General features: G+C 31.3%; 1 protein-coding gene across 2 annotated transcripts; it reads right to left on the bottom strand.

Annotated features, from left to right (window-relative positions):
• Nucleotides 1-6101: 6101 nt before the first annotated feature.
• Nucleotides 6102-10701, bottom strand: LOC118065984 (uncharacterized). 2 transcript variants are annotated; one of them, XM_035081648.1, is made up of 5 exons: nucleotides 10560-10701; nucleotides 10427-10476; nucleotides 7047-7288; nucleotides 6614-6976; nucleotides 6102-6513 (listed from the first exon to the last, which is right to left on the bottom strand). In XM_035081648.1, the coding sequence occupies exons 2-5, from the start codon at nucleotides 10470-10472 to the stop codon at nucleotides 6211-6213; spliced, it is 954 nt and encodes a 317-aa protein (XP_034937539.1). In that variant the 5' UTR covers nucleotides 10473-10476; nucleotides 10560-10701; the 3' UTR covers nucleotides 6102-6210. The 2 variants fall into 2 exon arrangements, with proteins under 2 accessions (XP_034937539.1, XP_034937538.1); XM_035081647.1 differs by lacking the exons at nucleotides 6102-6513; nucleotides 6614-6976; nucleotides 7047-7288 and adding exons at nucleotides 8275-10080; nucleotides 10204-10250.
• Between the last annotated feature and the right edge of the window lie 6803 nt (nucleotides 10702-17504).

Genomic DNA, 17504 nt, shown 5'->3' with positions numbered 1-17504 from the left:
GTTATCCTCTGCTAGACGAGTTGATACATTTTACTATTATGAAATGCCCGGAAGGAGAGGAAGAAACACGAAACATGTTCGCCAGAAGCCGCGCCTTCTTTCCGCTGACTGTAAACTCTTATACGTGGTAGCAATTAATACTACGTTGGTAATGTCCGGTTGGCATGCGAGTCACTGTAGCACCTCCATTTACCGTCTTGGCCCACGCCTGGATCTTCAAACAGGATGCCATGTCATGGAACCCCAGGATATTATCTAAGACATCCAAGATATACTCCTGAGAGTTAGTTACGTTGATTAATCCGAATTCTTTACTGTAATAGCTAAAATTAAATATCGAGGTAATGAAGTTGTCAAGAATATTCGATTTCCTTATCTTATTCCAATTGAGTTTGTTTGTGTTTTACTTATTCTGCTTATGTTTGCCAATAAGCTTCATACTGAGATAAAATTTTTTTATTAAGTGACAGAAATGCATTGCAACTTGACTGAAAAACTTCTGATTACTTCTGACTTATCTTTAATTCACACCCAATATGATAATTTCTTCCTTCGAAACTTTTTTTTGTTGACTTAATGATATTTCTGGAGTACTCAATCACCATCAAGACCTAAAAGTGTAAATTAATCAAATAAATTTCAGTATTTTTATAGAATTCCATCAAAGACTTGTTGGAAAAAAAAAAAAAAAATTGTTCACAGAATATCTTACCTACTACCAAGTTGTATAGTTCTTGCAGGTGGCCGACATAGTCAGTTCATTGTGACGTAAATCTCTTGTGCATTAATCCACATGGGGTCTAAGTATTTTTGTTCACTGTCTACTTGTTTTACTAGTGTTCATATATATTGGTATCCATATAATGGTATAGGTATATTTAGTCTACGTGTATACAAAGAATACAATATAATACAGTGTCTGGGATGGGTTCGCGTAATACCGACTTTGGTTGCAAGACAACGCCTTTAACGGTCCTTTCTCTATACTCCCTTTATTGCATTTATAAATAACATCCATTACCAAATGTCAAGATAACGAAAAAATAAATTCTCTGAACGTTAAATTGACATATTGTTTGAGTGCAATAACCACGTGGATTAATTCCTGTTTTACTTGTATCGGACGTTGGTATACTATGACTTGAGACATTTAAGTGACGGCATAATTTGCATACTGTACTTGACTTTCAATACGACATCGTTCAATCGATGTCGCATTATCACCTAGACTCTTCTCCCCATTCATTTGACTCAACCATTCTCGTCCATCCTCTGTTACAACCAATGACTTCTCTTGAGAATTTATCGCAGTGTTTTTCCTATCCCTCTAACCTTCCTCTCCATCTATCACATTGACTGGTTCTCGCAAAAGGTATCTCAGACTACTCAGGAGAGATCCCTATCGAAACTTGCATTCATAGTTTCCTCAATAGTCATCCGTATAGCGACAAGCAGACCGTGCGAGAAAGCGCACCAGAGGCTACTCTCAATACCCTTGTGTATACGCTTGTCTTCGTATATACCAGCTTTTCTTTTTCAATATCATCTGATGTCAGAATAAGAGATTGCGACATGAGCATAAGTAGTTTATAAGGGACCACCTGTCGCGATGCATGAGTGACATACGGAAGACTTGGAACTCTATTCATTTATCGGTGTCGATCATTACTAAGCTAAGATAAAAGATTCAAGATCTCGATCAAACTTGTACTTTTTCTTTAGATTCATGTCATTCCAATATGTAGTAAATCAATCATTTTTCATACTTTTTCATGTTAAATTATGTACGCTATCATTATCAAGCGTTTATTAATATTCCATTCAATTTAGTTGAAGTTATTTCCATTAATATCTGAACACTGATAGACATACTGGTGTGGACATTAGCTCATTTTACAGCATTATTTATTGGAAAATTCCCTAATGAATCATGGTTCAATTAGGATCTTAATTTAGTTCATTAATATATCGTTTTGATTGATAGAATTAATAAATTTTAATAACCAGTAAAGATTGATGGTTATTTTAATTTTAAAATTTCCCTAGTTTTGTTTGAAAATTAAGCTTATTACTGTTTTAGGATTAAAAAAAGTAGTATATTTTCAAATTAGCTAAATTATATCCAAAAAAAGGAACTTTTTTTTGTAGTTATTATCATGTAGCTCTTGAAAGTATCAATTATTATATCGTAGTTGATGATGTAGTTTCTAAGATGAAACCTTTTTCTGAATATTTTCACGTAAATTTCAAATTAAGTAATTAAATTTTCACTTGAGATAGAAACAAAATGATTACCCTGCAACAAAAAAATAAGATATTCCATTTAATATATATATATATAATAGTTAATAATTTATAATATAAAGTTAAATACTACTGACATTTCCAATAGAATTTTTCATGCTCAATTAAATTTAATAGGAATGAGTTATAAAATCGATTCAATTGGTAGATAAGTATAAGATATGATTTTTGAAAAAGCCATTATAATAACTATGAATAAAGTAAATGTAAGACAGAGCTAAACTTAAGATCTCAATGAGTCTCAATTGCACATCATCACGAACTTAATCCTCGAGTAAAACTTCATTTCGCGTTGACGAGATCGTTGCTTTTTATCCTTACAAACGATCTTCTTGACTTCCAGTGAGCCGTCCAACGCCTTCTAGAGTTTCACGTTGGAGTTGGCAGAAAAAAGAACAAGAGAAAATAAAAGGAAAGAACTCGCGTGAACTTCGGGAAGTCGATTATCGCTCTCCGACCTCTTTGGTCGTCTACAGGAGTCGAGACTCGCGCGCGCAAGCAACCCAGGTGTCCGCCAGTAAAATGTAACGTGGAATTAATTAAACGGCAGGTTTATAGCCTCAGCTATAGTGAATTGGAATAGCCGGGCTCTCGACGCGCTCGCCCACGTATATATTCTCGAGCTCCATCGTCATGAGAGAGTCCTGAGAACTGCGCCTACATTTCTTTCGTCATGTGAAAATAGATTGCACTTTTTATTATCCTATATAATTTATACAGTATACTGTTATTTTTTAATCAATTGCAGTAGTCGATACTAGAGAGATAGACAAGATGACGATCAAGAATTAAACTGTAGATACTATTCATTAACTCAAATGATTAGGCACATTCTTATGTAGCTCTTACGAAAAGTCGTTCAAATATCAACGTTGGTTGAAAAACACCAGAAGTGAGAAGGTGGTGTGTGATAAGAAATCAATGAAAAATCACGATAGGTGAAAGTCACTCTGATTAAATCGCTTGCATCATTTTTATGTGTTGATAATCAATAATTATTAATTAAAATCGCATTCTTTCTATTACATTAAGCTCGACACTTTATTATCTATATTGATGATAACTACCAACAAATTAATCGTAATACATAAATAAGCTAGTTTAACTACTTTTGTTTTTTCTATCTACACCTTTTTTTCATCAACTCTGTTCAAAATTACAATCATGTGACTTAGGAATATTATTAATAATTCATAAAAAATTAGATGTCAATTTATATTCACTAAGATTCCGTGTAATGAAATAAATATTTTAATTAATCAAAATAGATCACTCACACTATATCTTACATCGTCATTAATGTTTAGAAAATTTATTGCTACTTATCAATCTCTTTTAAAAAATTTTCAATGAATTTACAAATCACCATAAATAGTTTTTCATTTACATAAAGTTATAATTTTCAATGTCTATGTTTTTCGTAAGAAAAATTATTCAAACATTTTTAACCTATCAGTTGAATGATTAATTATCTTATTATCAGCTCCAACAGCTATTCAATAAAATATTTGCCATGCTACCAATGAAAATGTTCAATGAATGAGTAAAGTCATAAATTAAATAATGATAAATTTAAAATATTAAATGCAATTGCGAAACAAAGATAAACATACAAAATGGATAGAAAGAGATGAAACATCTATTAGAGTATTGGTTTAAGAAAAATAACAGTATGTGACAAGCTACGAAAAAGTCCTTTGCTGATTGCTAATGCAGTGAAAAAGTTTAATTAAAGTTAAAAATGTATATTTCCAGGTTGAAGTAAATATTTCCTCGACAAAGTGGAGTCCAGTATATGCTTACTTCCCGGCACACTCTTAGCTGGTATCCATGCAGCAGACCTAACGAACAGGCTCGCTGATACGAGATCTCCGCTCGGTTGGAATGTTTCGTTTGCCATCGAGCATCGCATCTCCCATTAGCATTCGAGTTTGCCTGAGCTCAGCCAGGAGCAAGGGTAAAGGAAGTAGGATGTCTTGGGCTCTTCTCTCGCCTCTTGGTGGCATAACTCCAAGGAGGACACCGGAGACATGTTGAGTAGGACTCGATACATCCTAGAAATGCACCCAAGTATAATTTATCTAATGTACCTTTACGAAGCAGAAGAATATAGCAGAGAGGAGCATTTAGTTTTTTTGTTTCTCTTATAGGCTGGGTAGACGAAGGAGTGTTGCTGAGAGATGACGAACACAATTGATCAACAGTTGGAGTAGTGCTAGAGGACATAACATCTAGTGAGGAACACAGGTTGCCAGTAATATCAGCGATATCTTTCTCTGGTGTATGAAGAGAGATAAACGAAGAAGAAGGCGTGGCGGATGCATTATGGATTCTCGAGTACGTATTTATACGGAGTTTGCCGCTATGAAACTCGCGCGAAACCCTACCGCCGTACATATTATGTTTTACGCTCTTCTCTATATGGCTGGTGTATACATACACTAGTTGCTATTGCACTTGAGTACTCTAGGGGAAAGATACTATATATAATAGAATTATTTTTAAACATTAAACATTTCTAAATAGACCAATTTGATGGCCTGCTTGAAGATCCAGTCGTACTAGATAAGCTTTTACATCCTATAAGTGCTCGTCGCGATCATTGGTGGCCTATCTATTGCCGATCTTCAAACTCTTCCTATATTGAGCTTTGATCCTTTTCAATGTTACTTTAAGCTTTGCTTTCTTTGTTTGCTTTCTTACACTTGGATTGGCTTCTTTTTTTATATTCAACTTGTTCTTCTCGCTTTGCTTCCAACATGCCGTATCGGACCAAGTCGATGGGTCTTCCGGCCAAGCGTGACGATACTTTGAAACCACCGTGAATAAACGCGAGACACACGTATTCCAAGAGTATAAGTATAAGATGGTAAAGAGAGAGGAGGTAAGAGAAGAGATGAGAAGGAGGAAGATGCCAAGAGGGAAGCGAATCGATCGATCACCCGGATTAGCCTCGAGCTGCTGCTTCTGCTGCTGGCTTGCATCGTCATTGTATTTTTTTTGTCTTTCTGTTAAAAGGTTCTCGATGTCCGATTTATTGGATTTAAGATAAAGGTAAAACGAAATAAGTGAAAGGAAAGCAGTCAAATTACTGGTGATAATTAGAGTAAAATCTTAACTTCCTGATCATTTTGAACGGTTAAATAAATTCCATTATTTATTCTAGTGAACTGAAACTCAGCGAAACTTGTGATAATCGTTAAGGAATAATTTATCAAACAAGCGTTAGTAAAATTAATTGTAGAGACATAAAAATGAATTGTAAGTGTAATTGTGTTCATAAATCCGTGACTAACAAACCCATCAATGTTGTATTAATTTTTTATTCACGTTTATCTTGAACTAAAATTAATTGACAATGAAGAAATTGTTTAAAATAATTTTTTAAGTAAAAAAGTAATCATTTTAACGATTTAAGACATTAATAGAGACGACATATTCTCAACAGTATGGATTAATCTTTATTGAAAGCGTTGAATTATCATTATTTCACCTTCTTCACCATCATACATCATTATTAACAGCAATAAAAGAGATAGATTGCTCAACAAAATTTATTCATCCCTGCTACACAAGTACTATCAAGATAGAATATTATTTTTTTTCTTAATTTAAGATTCAATAAAAATCGTCAAGAGAGTTTTTTCCTTGTAACTAAAAAAATTGTAAACTGAATGTAAATTTATTAGATTTAATTGATAATGAAATTTTTGCAACATAATATATAATAATAAAAATATTGTTTATGTTGATTTAAAAGTTTTTTTTGTTCAATAAGCTTGAACGAATCAGCAATTTACTTTTTATTGTATTCATCAATGAAAGGTTATTAAATAAAAATAATTTATGAGCTTGTAAATGAATAGTATTATTATATTTCTCCCGTTAAAAAAATTGAAATAAATTTTAACGAATTCTATTAGACTTCTTTGATTTGTCGCTCGACTTGGACTTATCTCTCATCTTAACAACTTCTAATTTCTCTGCCATCGATTGCAGCCAAATAGAAGAGTACATAAAAGGATCTATTTGATCAACAGCCTCCTTCATACTTTCTTCAAATTCTATCTGAACATCGCCATCAGTCGTTATTTCAGTCCTGATTCCGTTAAGTGCTTTAACCAAAAGATTTGTCGCAGTCTTATCCTTCATCAAAGCAACTCCAAAATTGGAATAGATAATTTCAATTATTCCAAGATCTACATTGATCTATAAATCATTACTCTATTATTCTTATTATAACTTTAACTGTTAATTTTATTAAATAATGAAATTATTTATATACCATTGGATTTATTTATTAACTTACTTTGTAGCTAACAGTGTCGTTGAAGTTATTAAGCCTTTTATGCATCTTCAAAGCCACCAACATCTTAGAATAAGCTTGGATTCTGCTAAAATCTCCACTCACAGTAACGAAATAATTATCATAATCAAATTCAGCACTTATAGGATTACTATTGAGTTCGAATTTAAACCAAATTTGTGGCTCTCGTTTCCTCTTGCGATCCAAATCACTACGGATAATTTTGAGTCCAGGAAAAATGCCAGGCGTATTATAAATCATAAGCCTGATAGTGTTTTTGAATCGTTTATGAATAGATCCAAGTTTGTTATCAATTTGAAAGGGATTGAAACCAGCTTGACACATCTTTTTACGGATAGTGCGTACCTAAGAAGCATAGAATGATGAGTTGATGCATAAATTCAATGATCTAAACCGTCTTACCGATTGAAATTACCTGATAGTGATGTCTTCTTGGTCGAAGAGATGTAATGCCGTTGTCATCCAGCAGTTTCATTGCGTTACGATCAAAGTTAGATTCATTCCTTGAGGATCGTGCTGTGCAGTGATAAGTTTTCTTTATCATATCCTCTAACTCATTTATCTCATATTGATCGTAGTCTTCTGCATCAAGTTGAACACTCGTAGATGTCTTAGATGAATCAACGTATTCCTCAGTCTCGCTCTCCGTGCAAACTCCTGAAGCAATTTTAATTCAAATCAATAGATTACACAATAAATCTCAGTACTTCAAGTCATCATTGGACAAACAAACGCAACAACGACCATTGTCTTGTCGCTCGGTGCAGCATTCAAGCTCAGAGAAGACGATCAAGCCCAACTGTTGGCCCCAACGCGTCCTTAACAAGCGCGTATAGCTATTAAAGCCCTCGTAAAGCCCCCGATCTTGCCAACGTCCCCTGGGAGGTTGATTCGACCCGATAATAAGACAGTTTTATCAATGTGATACAGGAAGGCTCAATTCAGAATAAAAGATCATTCGAACGTTGTTTTATTTAGTGGGTTTATGTTTTTTCTATTTAGACTCCAGCAGAGAAATAGAAAATTGACAGAAACGCATAGTTCGTGCCGGAATGTAACTCTGCACGGAGATACATCCGTCAGGAGAGAAACACGAGGCGCGTGTGTGCTAAGGGATTTTGCATTGGGATCGAGAATCCAATCGGATAACTCGAACATTGCACTCGAGCTACTCTTCGCCACGCGAGACGTTACTTCGTGGATGAGCTTCTATGTTTAATAAAAATTAAATAACTCTGGTCAATGTTTCTTATGATGTCAATTTTCATTCAGCTCCATTGAAAAATTCTTCATTCTTAGCAAAGGAAAATCAATAATATATTCAATGATTATTTAATTATATCATTACTATGATTTTATAAATATTTCATTCAAATGATAATATTTAAAAAAATAAAAACACACACATACACACACACACACACACACACACACACACGAAAAATGGTGAAGAAATTGTAAATTAATTCAATGTGACATAAAAATATGTTCTATATAATTATTTCATTAGAAAATCATGGAAGTATGTAATTTTAATTCAGCAAATTAAAAAACAGAAACAAGTCAAGTTATCTTACAATTGACTTTAATAAACCCAAATGTTAAATTACATATTTTAACATAAATATACATAAAGTGTCGAGTTACTTGATATCAAATCAATTGAACTTTACAATATTTTACAAAGTTGAATAACATCTTGAGAAACAGCAAATAAGTATACATTTATTCATATGATTAAGTGCCTTTTTTTTATTCATACGATTCTTCAGAAACAAGTTCCGCTAGAGTAGAATTGGTGTCCTGTACCACGTCTATTTCTTCTTCTGCCAACTGATCAAGCAATCCATCGTCTATCTCAGCAAGTGGATCAGCGGCAATACGAAATTGGGTAATGACTCTACTTTGTTCTTGTTGCTTTCTTTTCAAGGCATCATCAATGGAATAAATCAAGTTCATTCTGAATGGATCACCCAAATAAACATACTCAAGACTCACACCATCTTTTTGTAAGTGTGATTCAACCATGGCATTTTGTGTAAGATAATTATTCCAGCATTTTTTTTTATCCATTGAATTTGTTTTTTTACATGATGTGCTAGATGATAAACTAATACTATTGGAATAAAATGCATTATCTAATTTAGCGTACTTATCTGGAATTGTTGAAGTCTCCCATGAATTTATAAACTGGTTTGCCCAGGGATACGCTAAGGGATCTTGTGGAAGACCCTGATTAACTAAATTCTGAATTGCTGGCTGTAGAGGTTTCATTTTATGATAGGAACGCATCATTGACTTTATTAAGTCTTTCTCTGCATTTATAACATTTTTTTTATCGCCAGCATGCGTTTGACGTAGATATAAATTTTTTACTGAATCATCTGCTGATTCTGCTTTGTTAATAAAATCATTTAGACATTGTTGTAAATGCTCTTCACGTAACAATTTTGAAAGTTTCAAGTGCTCTCTGTCATATCGTTCCCTCAGTTCATCTAGACACTTAATATTCGCTGCTCTTATTTCATGAATTTTCATGGCTTTCGAATATGGTGATAAATTAAAGTTCAATGACCTTCGTGAAGCCATTTGCTGACGACGAAAAATACTCTTTATTATATGAATTAAATGAAGTGGGAAATATTTTCTGTCAAGGAAATCTGTTTCCAGAGTTGCTCCATCTTTTTCTAGATGTTTTTCAATTACCATCAGATTGCCAATGATCTTGCGAAGACAATTATTGGTTTCGAAATCAGTTGGATTCTTCAGCCATTCCTTTGAAAGAATACAAATACTTTGAAGATTCGGTGGTTGTTCAATAATCTCCTTTACTCTTTGATTTTTATCTTTAATTGTTAATGACTCCCATTCGTCAATTTTTATTTTAGCATAATCAAAGAATCGAGATTTATTCCAATTCTCCATTATATTTTGTTCTAAAAATTTTTTAACTACCATTCTTGATGGACTAAATGTTTTATAACCTTTTATTACTTTATCTATATAACGTACAATATTTTCAAAACGCTTAAGCCAAAATATTTGATATTTTGTTGAAGGAAACACCGCTAAATTATTCAAACATGCTGGTGGTTGTTCACTTCCCACTAAATCATATCTGTCGAAAATTTCTTCAAAACAAGCCATGAATTTGGGTTTCAGTTTGTCAAAACACTTATTGTATAATTTTTGCAAATTAGTTTCAGTGATTTTTATTTTTGATATTTGAATAGAGTCAACAATGTCATCCCTTGTTTCAGGACCAAAATGTTTACAGAGTAATTGAAATGTATGGCCAATTATTTTCTCTTTTTTCGTGTTTGGCGGTCGTGAACATCCTTCGAGTGATTCAGCAAAACCAAATATTCGTGCAGCTACTTCTTCTTTTTCCTTTTGACCTGGTGAACCATTGTAAAGATGAGAAGAAACAAAATGAAGAAGAATAGTAGCTAAAGAAAAAAAAAGGTATAATCAGAAACATCATAAATAACAATATTTATTGTTGAAAAAATCTCATTTAATCAGAAAGTTGAATTCAAAAAAAGAAATGTATTTTAATAATCAATACTTACCAGTGATAACTGAATATTGAAAACGCATCTCCTAACGATCTGTAGCACTTTAAAATAAGAAGTAGTTATTTTACGAATCTCCATGTTATCTTTATAACTCTCGATTCGATGTGCACTCAAACAAATATCAATTATCGATATCAATAGCGTAACAAGTAAACCTCTAGTTGTGAATTTAAATTGAGTAACGAGAAAATTTCAAGTTTAACAGAATTATCCTTACCAATAGTGATAAGCCCAAGACCAGAGAAGAAAAGAATCAAGTCCATGATCCTGCAAAGAGTTTTTATAATATTAATAATTTATTTTTATCTGAGTTATTTATTTTTACAATTAATCAAAAAACTAAAACACACCTCTTTAATGAGTTTATTTTTAAATGGCAACATAATTAATCAAAGTATGCGAAAGATATGCGCTTTTAATTAAAATTCTTTATTATATAAGGAGCGACTGATCGATAGCTCGTATCGTGAAAACTCGTATCTCGAAAACTGAACAAACCTCGCGGCCGACATATCAAGAATCGCAATTCACGGATAGCAACATCATGCAGGAGGTCTTTCATATTTTTTGCATGAATTTTTTTTATTAACTGCTTTACCAATAAAGCTTTGCTCGAAGAAGTTGGCATTCTTTCCAGTCGGCAGCAGCACCAATCGAATTTATATCTCGCGATTTATTTTATCGACCTCAGTTGATACAAATGAAATAAGAAAAAAAAAGGATTTCCCAAATAATATTGCGGGAGTTTAAATGTAGAAATCGGTGATAAAAAAAAATGTCAGTGTGTATTGTGAAGTAATTAGTTGAGTAAGAGAAATTTTCTCGATGCTGTAATTTAAACTTTTTACCATTACAGATGTATATCGATCTTGACTAGGTCGTTACGTGTCGGCGACTGCCATTAACGGATTCCAAATGAATCAGTACAAGTCCCCTGAGACGAGCTCACAGGAACGATATAATTAGTCGCCAATCAAGCGTTCTACGTCTACGATTAAAGTTGAAGGATAGAAAAGAGGATAGGGCAAAGAAATTCTTTTTCTTCATACTGTCGACTGATCGAGTGGATGAAAATGGTGATAAAACGCTTGCAACTTGTCATTTTCCCACAGTCCTAGTAAGTCCTTAATTTCAGCAATGGCATGATTATAGAAAATAATTGGGGTTCTATGATCTAAAAAAATATTGAATAGAGCTGATATGAGTAGGTGATGAACAGACAAGTAAATTCAAACAAGTTGATATTTATAAAGAAGATCGTTAACGAAGCAATCAAGAGACTGGCTTGGCTCCTTTTTAGATATTCTTGCTCGTCTGGTTTCGACAGACAAGCCCGAGACACTTTGCTCGCTTTACTTTGCTTCTTGGATTACTCAACCGCAACCGAGAGACTATATCTTGACGTAAGTCGAGCAAGAATCTCTTCGCTTGCCTTATACACACTTATCTCAATAGAGTACTTTAACTAGTGCGCATAAAAATGAGGATGAGTACAGACTTTCCAAATATAGATTCTCCTCTGACTTTCATCTGGTGAAAAAATGATAATTCTACAGAAGTTTAAGATTCTGGCCATGTATATGTATATATCGCGAACCACACTTAGGTTTGCGGTGAAATAGATTGGAGAAAGTTTTCTTCGATAGCGGGTGTGTGATTATACGCTTCATGCCCGCCGAAGGGTTATTGTACTACTCTGTACCCTCTAAATATGTGGTATTGAAGTCATAAAAATAAATTAATGTGTGTTATTGACTTTTTATTTGACTTTCATTACTAATTTAAATGTTGTCTGATAAACTTGCGTAGGATTTCCTATTAATAGTTTACTTTCTTGCTAATATATGTATATGCAGCCATTTCAGTATTTTATTTTATTTTCTTCTTTTAAATGTTTAAAAAATCTCTTTTATCTCTTCATAATTTACTCCTCAATTCATTCACCTAGCCTATTTGCTATTATATCTTTCGATTAAAAGATACCCACTTTCGTTTGCTCCATCCTATTGATTAAAATTATTTTTTAAACTTGAATGAAATATCTATTATTCATAATCAGGATGTCATTTTATTTTACTTTATTATCGCCATTTAATTCAATTAAAAATTATCATTAAAAACAATTATTCTCAATTTTTATTGTTAAATAAAAATAATTTCCTCTAATAATACCAATTATAAATATTTTTAATTATATTTTTTTCTATTCAAAAATATTATTGTAAATTTTTAAATAAAATTTTGCTGGTTTTAAATGATATTTTTTCATTTATTAAAGACATGGGTTATATTTTACAATCAGATTATTGCTCTCAATTATGACTTTCATCTATATTTGAGTATAACCATAACGAATGTCTGCGATATTTTTTACTATGTAAATCATACGCCTTATTATTTAAATTTTAAATGATTATGCAGGACTTTTAATAAGCCCTGGGAAGTAGTTGAGACGAGAATTCACGCGTGATAGATATCGATGAGAATTCCAGACTATATAATATACTATTATATACATGCATCGTCGCTCTTTGTTCTTCGATGTCGACACAAAACGATTTCTCAATGATGAGATATAATAATAATAATTGAAACAACAACTTGGATATAATTTTTCAAAGAATTGTTCCTCAAAAAGAACATGTCGCGAACACTCTCGATTATGTATATTTATTTATACATACAATCAAAGATAAACGATTGAAAAAATGCGCAAACTTCGTTACGAAAAGAATTCGTTAAAGAAGCGAATGAATGAAGCAATTATGTCATTATAAATAAAAACGACATGAATATGCAAGAATACTGTAGTCAGAAGATATACATGCATAGTTGTTGACTGCAACGTCGCGCTTTAAAAGTCGCACGTTTGGCATACCAATTGGTATATTGTTACCTCTCTTAGCTTCTGAATAAAGGAGAGAAGTGGAAAAATTGTAAAGTAGAATAAAATAGAAGAATAGAAGACAAAATATGTGAAGGCACGTTCACATACTCTGATTCAACTGAATACAGAAACATTCTTTACACTTTTTTCTATTTATATTTTCAAATATAATGATCTGCTTTTTTTTTTCTTTTTATTGTTAAATCTTTTAAATAACTATTTATCCTTTGAAAAAAAATGTTTATCTTGTAATTCATTATTTCATAAAATAATAAATACATTTTTTTATCAGTCAATAATAATTTTTTATGAAGTTCATGACAATAATAATTATAATGCCTGGTAAAAGATAAATTATTCTAATCACTTAATGTTTTTTTTTTATCTATATATTATTTACTATCGCTCGTGAATTTTCGAAAAGTCATTTATTTTATTGTTATGCCAGAGCAAAATTTGCAACTAAAAAACAAAAATATATTTGAAATATATTGAAATTAATAAAATAAATATTTAAATATGAAATTATTTTTATTTGAAAATTATTTTCAAATGTGTTAATAAACGAAAAAAAAAATTAATTTCGTTTATTCAATGAAATATTATCGATAATTATTAAATTAATCAATCATGATAAATTGTATCAAATAATATGGATATTACGATAAAATAAAAAAAAAAAAATATCGTATTATTCATTCAAGCAATAAATAAGTGACATATATGACATAATAAATTGGATCGTTTTCTGGTGTCAGCGAAAAGAGTATATACATATATATATAGTATCTTATTTACATTTGCGCAGTAAACCACAATAAACTTTCGATACAAAACCGGCTGAAAGGGTGAAAAATTGAAAATAGAAAGTAAAAAGGTGATATATTTTTTTGTTTTTATTAGTACTGATTTCATGCGGTTATCGATTGCTCAAGCGATCCGATTAAAATGATCCTGAGTAATTCATTACATATTGATATCACAAGTATTATGAAAAGATTCCATAAGTATCCTATTCAAGTTGATTATTTATCTATCAACTAAATCTATGAATCGATAGTTGTTCAATTATGCTAATTTCAAATCCCAAGCGTTCCTGGTAATTTTTAAAAATCCCTTGAAGGCTTTTCAAGGCAACCGAGTCCCTTATCAGGCATTTTGACGATGGAATGTCTTGAAAAAGTTCTAGTAGGCGGAGAGGATGAACTTTCAAATGCAATTATTACCCATGTGCCAGTCTAAACATCGTATCGAGGAAGACCGAGGTATAAAGTGTTTGTTACGTGAAATGTAATACGCATATGTTTATGTGTAGACATTTTATATCTACACCAAGTCATGTACTAACGGTGCACGACTCATTGGTGACTGCTAACTACCACCTTCTACTATGGTTCTAACGACATTAATCAGGATTTATGAACAGTAGGTATAAATTGCAGGCAAATATGTAGGTGCAACCAATAGAAAACAACACTTGGTTTATACTTAATTATACCTAAGTGTTATAAAGAGCCAATGACACGATTTGTCATAATCAAATTGACTTTTTTTTCACTATTATTAACATTTTTATGACACTCAAGTTGATCATGTAGTTTCCATTAGGACTTTACACAATGAGAGATTTAAATAACTGGTTGTCAAAGACAATTATTATTTACCGATATTAAAGCTTGCTATTTAATATATTAAGACACTGATTATTGGCTTTGTTGTCATTTCTAATCATTTTTTATTGAGATTGTTCTTTTTTATCCTTTTGAAGAGTGGAGTTTAATTGATACCCCATTGTTAGAATTGAATAATGTCTTTTGGAGATAAATAAAGCCGTTTGAATTTTGGCGCCACCATTTGTCAGAACAAAAATAAAATATTCTACTGCAGGATAATAAATTGTGCTCAATGAACTTGCAATTTAAGTTTATATTATCCTTTGAATATTCCTTGAAAGGAATTTAAATCGATTGAAAATAGATAAAGAAAGTCATTCTTATGTAATTTGATGGAAAAAAATTTATAAACTTTAATACATATAACATTTTTTTTTTGTTGGCATAAGCTACAATTATCTCAAGTGTGACGTAAAGAGCCATAAAACTATTGCAATAACTTTTCGATAGTTATAATAATAATAATAATAATAATAATAATAATAATCAATTATAAAATAAATGTCACCGTTGTCAATCTTCATTCGTGTACGTATTGTTTTTTATTTTTTATAGCAACATTTATCCGAATGACATTACGTCATTTATTATATTTTATTTATAAACTTAAATGATAAAATTCAGATCGAGAAATGTCATCGGGTCATGATATCAATTTTAACATTGTAAAGATAATTATCCTCTGCTTTAATCCAAGGAAATGATAACATTCTTATCTATAACCAGCTATGGAGATGTCATCTGCATTTAATCTTATACTTAATGAATATCCAAATGTTTATTATTTTTAATTTATAAATAATAGTTGTTAATTATTTATTATTATCTTCATTTGTATAAGATGATCACAAAGCATATTTGAATATTTAATTATTGTAAATAAGTAAGAATAAATTTATTTTGTTAATAATACTCAAATGTATCGTGTAGGAATGCATGAGTTTTATTCATTGTAAAATGAAACGTAAAAATTGATTACGCCAAACAAATATCAAGTGTAAGTTATGTTGATTCTTCCTTGAATAAAAAATGAATAAGAGCATAAAATAGAGATCAGCAGTAAAGGTCATGATTATTTCTACTTGTATTCATGTGTATTATGGCTGATGACTTCTTGCCAAATAAAATCGTAGATATTGTCGGGTGTCTCACAGCTTATTACAAAACGATAAGAGAATATTAACTGAATTTTTTTTTCATCTATTGTCTTCAGGGAAATACGCCGAATAAACACGATGTAATTGTGACGTAAGGAGTCACGGTTAAAAGTAAAATATATATCCATCATTAATCGTTATAAAATTAAGCATCTCATCATTCAGTAATTGTTTATGTAATAGACTACAGTAAACTATAGTATAAAATTTGACTTTTATCTCGAGAAAATTTATTAATTTATTTAAATAAATTAAAAAACATTTACACTTGCACTTTTATATTAATACATTAAAAATTATTAACAATTGTTTATATATTGGTTGATTTACTTTTCTTTTTCATACTTCACTTTACTCTACTGTAATCTATGTCATAAAAATTGAACTAAAAGAAAAAAAAAAGAAGAGAAATTTAAATGAGTTTAATAAAAATTTATTTTACTGTACAAATAGCCTTATAATAAAAATGTTACTTGAAATTTTCATTCAACAACTAAGTCTAATAATAAACCTCAATTGTAATTACAAATGATGAGCGTCAAAACAATCTGCGAGATATATTTTTAGAATTTTCCTCTTATTTCAATCTATCCTGTCGTCTCTATTATTTTTTTCTACTTTATACGGAAACATATAAATAATGACATTTTTAATATATTCTGAGACACAACTGTGTCGTTCAAGTTATGCAATCTTGTCCCCCGCGATAGGTGACACAACCGCGTCTCCGGAAAATATAATATGACTGTTTTAATAATCGTTTGTCTTTACTCGGGTGTTCAGGAGAACATTATTTCACGCTCTACGAGTTTTCCAATGAGTTAAATTCAACAGTTCATATCAACACCGGAGACAATCTTTATTTTATTTTTTTCTTCTATTATCAACTACACTTTCAGTTTGGTGGACTTAAATCTATAAATATTTTTTGCAGGTGACAGGATTAGAGATTAAAGTAAAGTTTATATAGAATTGAAATTCTGGCACCTGTAAGCAACGTAACATTTATTTATGCATATGCATAACTTGTTAAACTTCCAATTTGATTTAATAGCTTTTGATAAGGTTAATAATCATATTTGAAACAAGTGTGAGTGGAAAACATAAGAATCAAGAAATATTGAATAAAAATAAATAAGAGCTTGTTTCCAACCAAGCAGTAGTGGCCCCTATGTGAGCGCGATAGAATCGCTTCCGACCATTCTCCGCTTTCACATTTATCTAGGCCATCGAGAAATATCGATGGACGATCTAACGAGGCATTTCCCTTTAGGAAACACCGACGATACTTTGCCAGCTTCTTCTATTCTTGCTCTGAACGCCAGAATGACGTAATTTATGGCTCTACTTCAAATTCTCTTCATTGCCTTTTTTCTTTTTGCAATTTCTGCAACTCATCCTGCGCTTTGAGTACACAGGTGCTCCTGATGTTAATACGTATCTTGTTCATAAATGTAGCTCATTATCCTTTCAATATTTTATTTAATACAGTAGCTTATCTACTACATTATTAATCATTGATATAAGCTGAAAGTTTTTTTATAATTAATACAAAAAAATTTTTTCCTACATGTCGAT

Source organism: Chelonus insularis, unplaced genomic scaffold (assembly GCF_013357705.1).
Source record: "Chelonus insularis isolate UGA/USDA-ARS -01 unplaced genomic scaffold, ASM1335770v1 contig_324_pilon, whole genome shotgun sequence".
In the NCBI taxonomy this organism is placed as follows: domain Eukaryota; kingdom Metazoa; phylum Arthropoda; class Insecta; order Hymenoptera; family Braconidae; genus Chelonus; species Chelonus insularis.
This window is presented reverse-complemented; position numbering and strand designations above follow the sequence as displayed.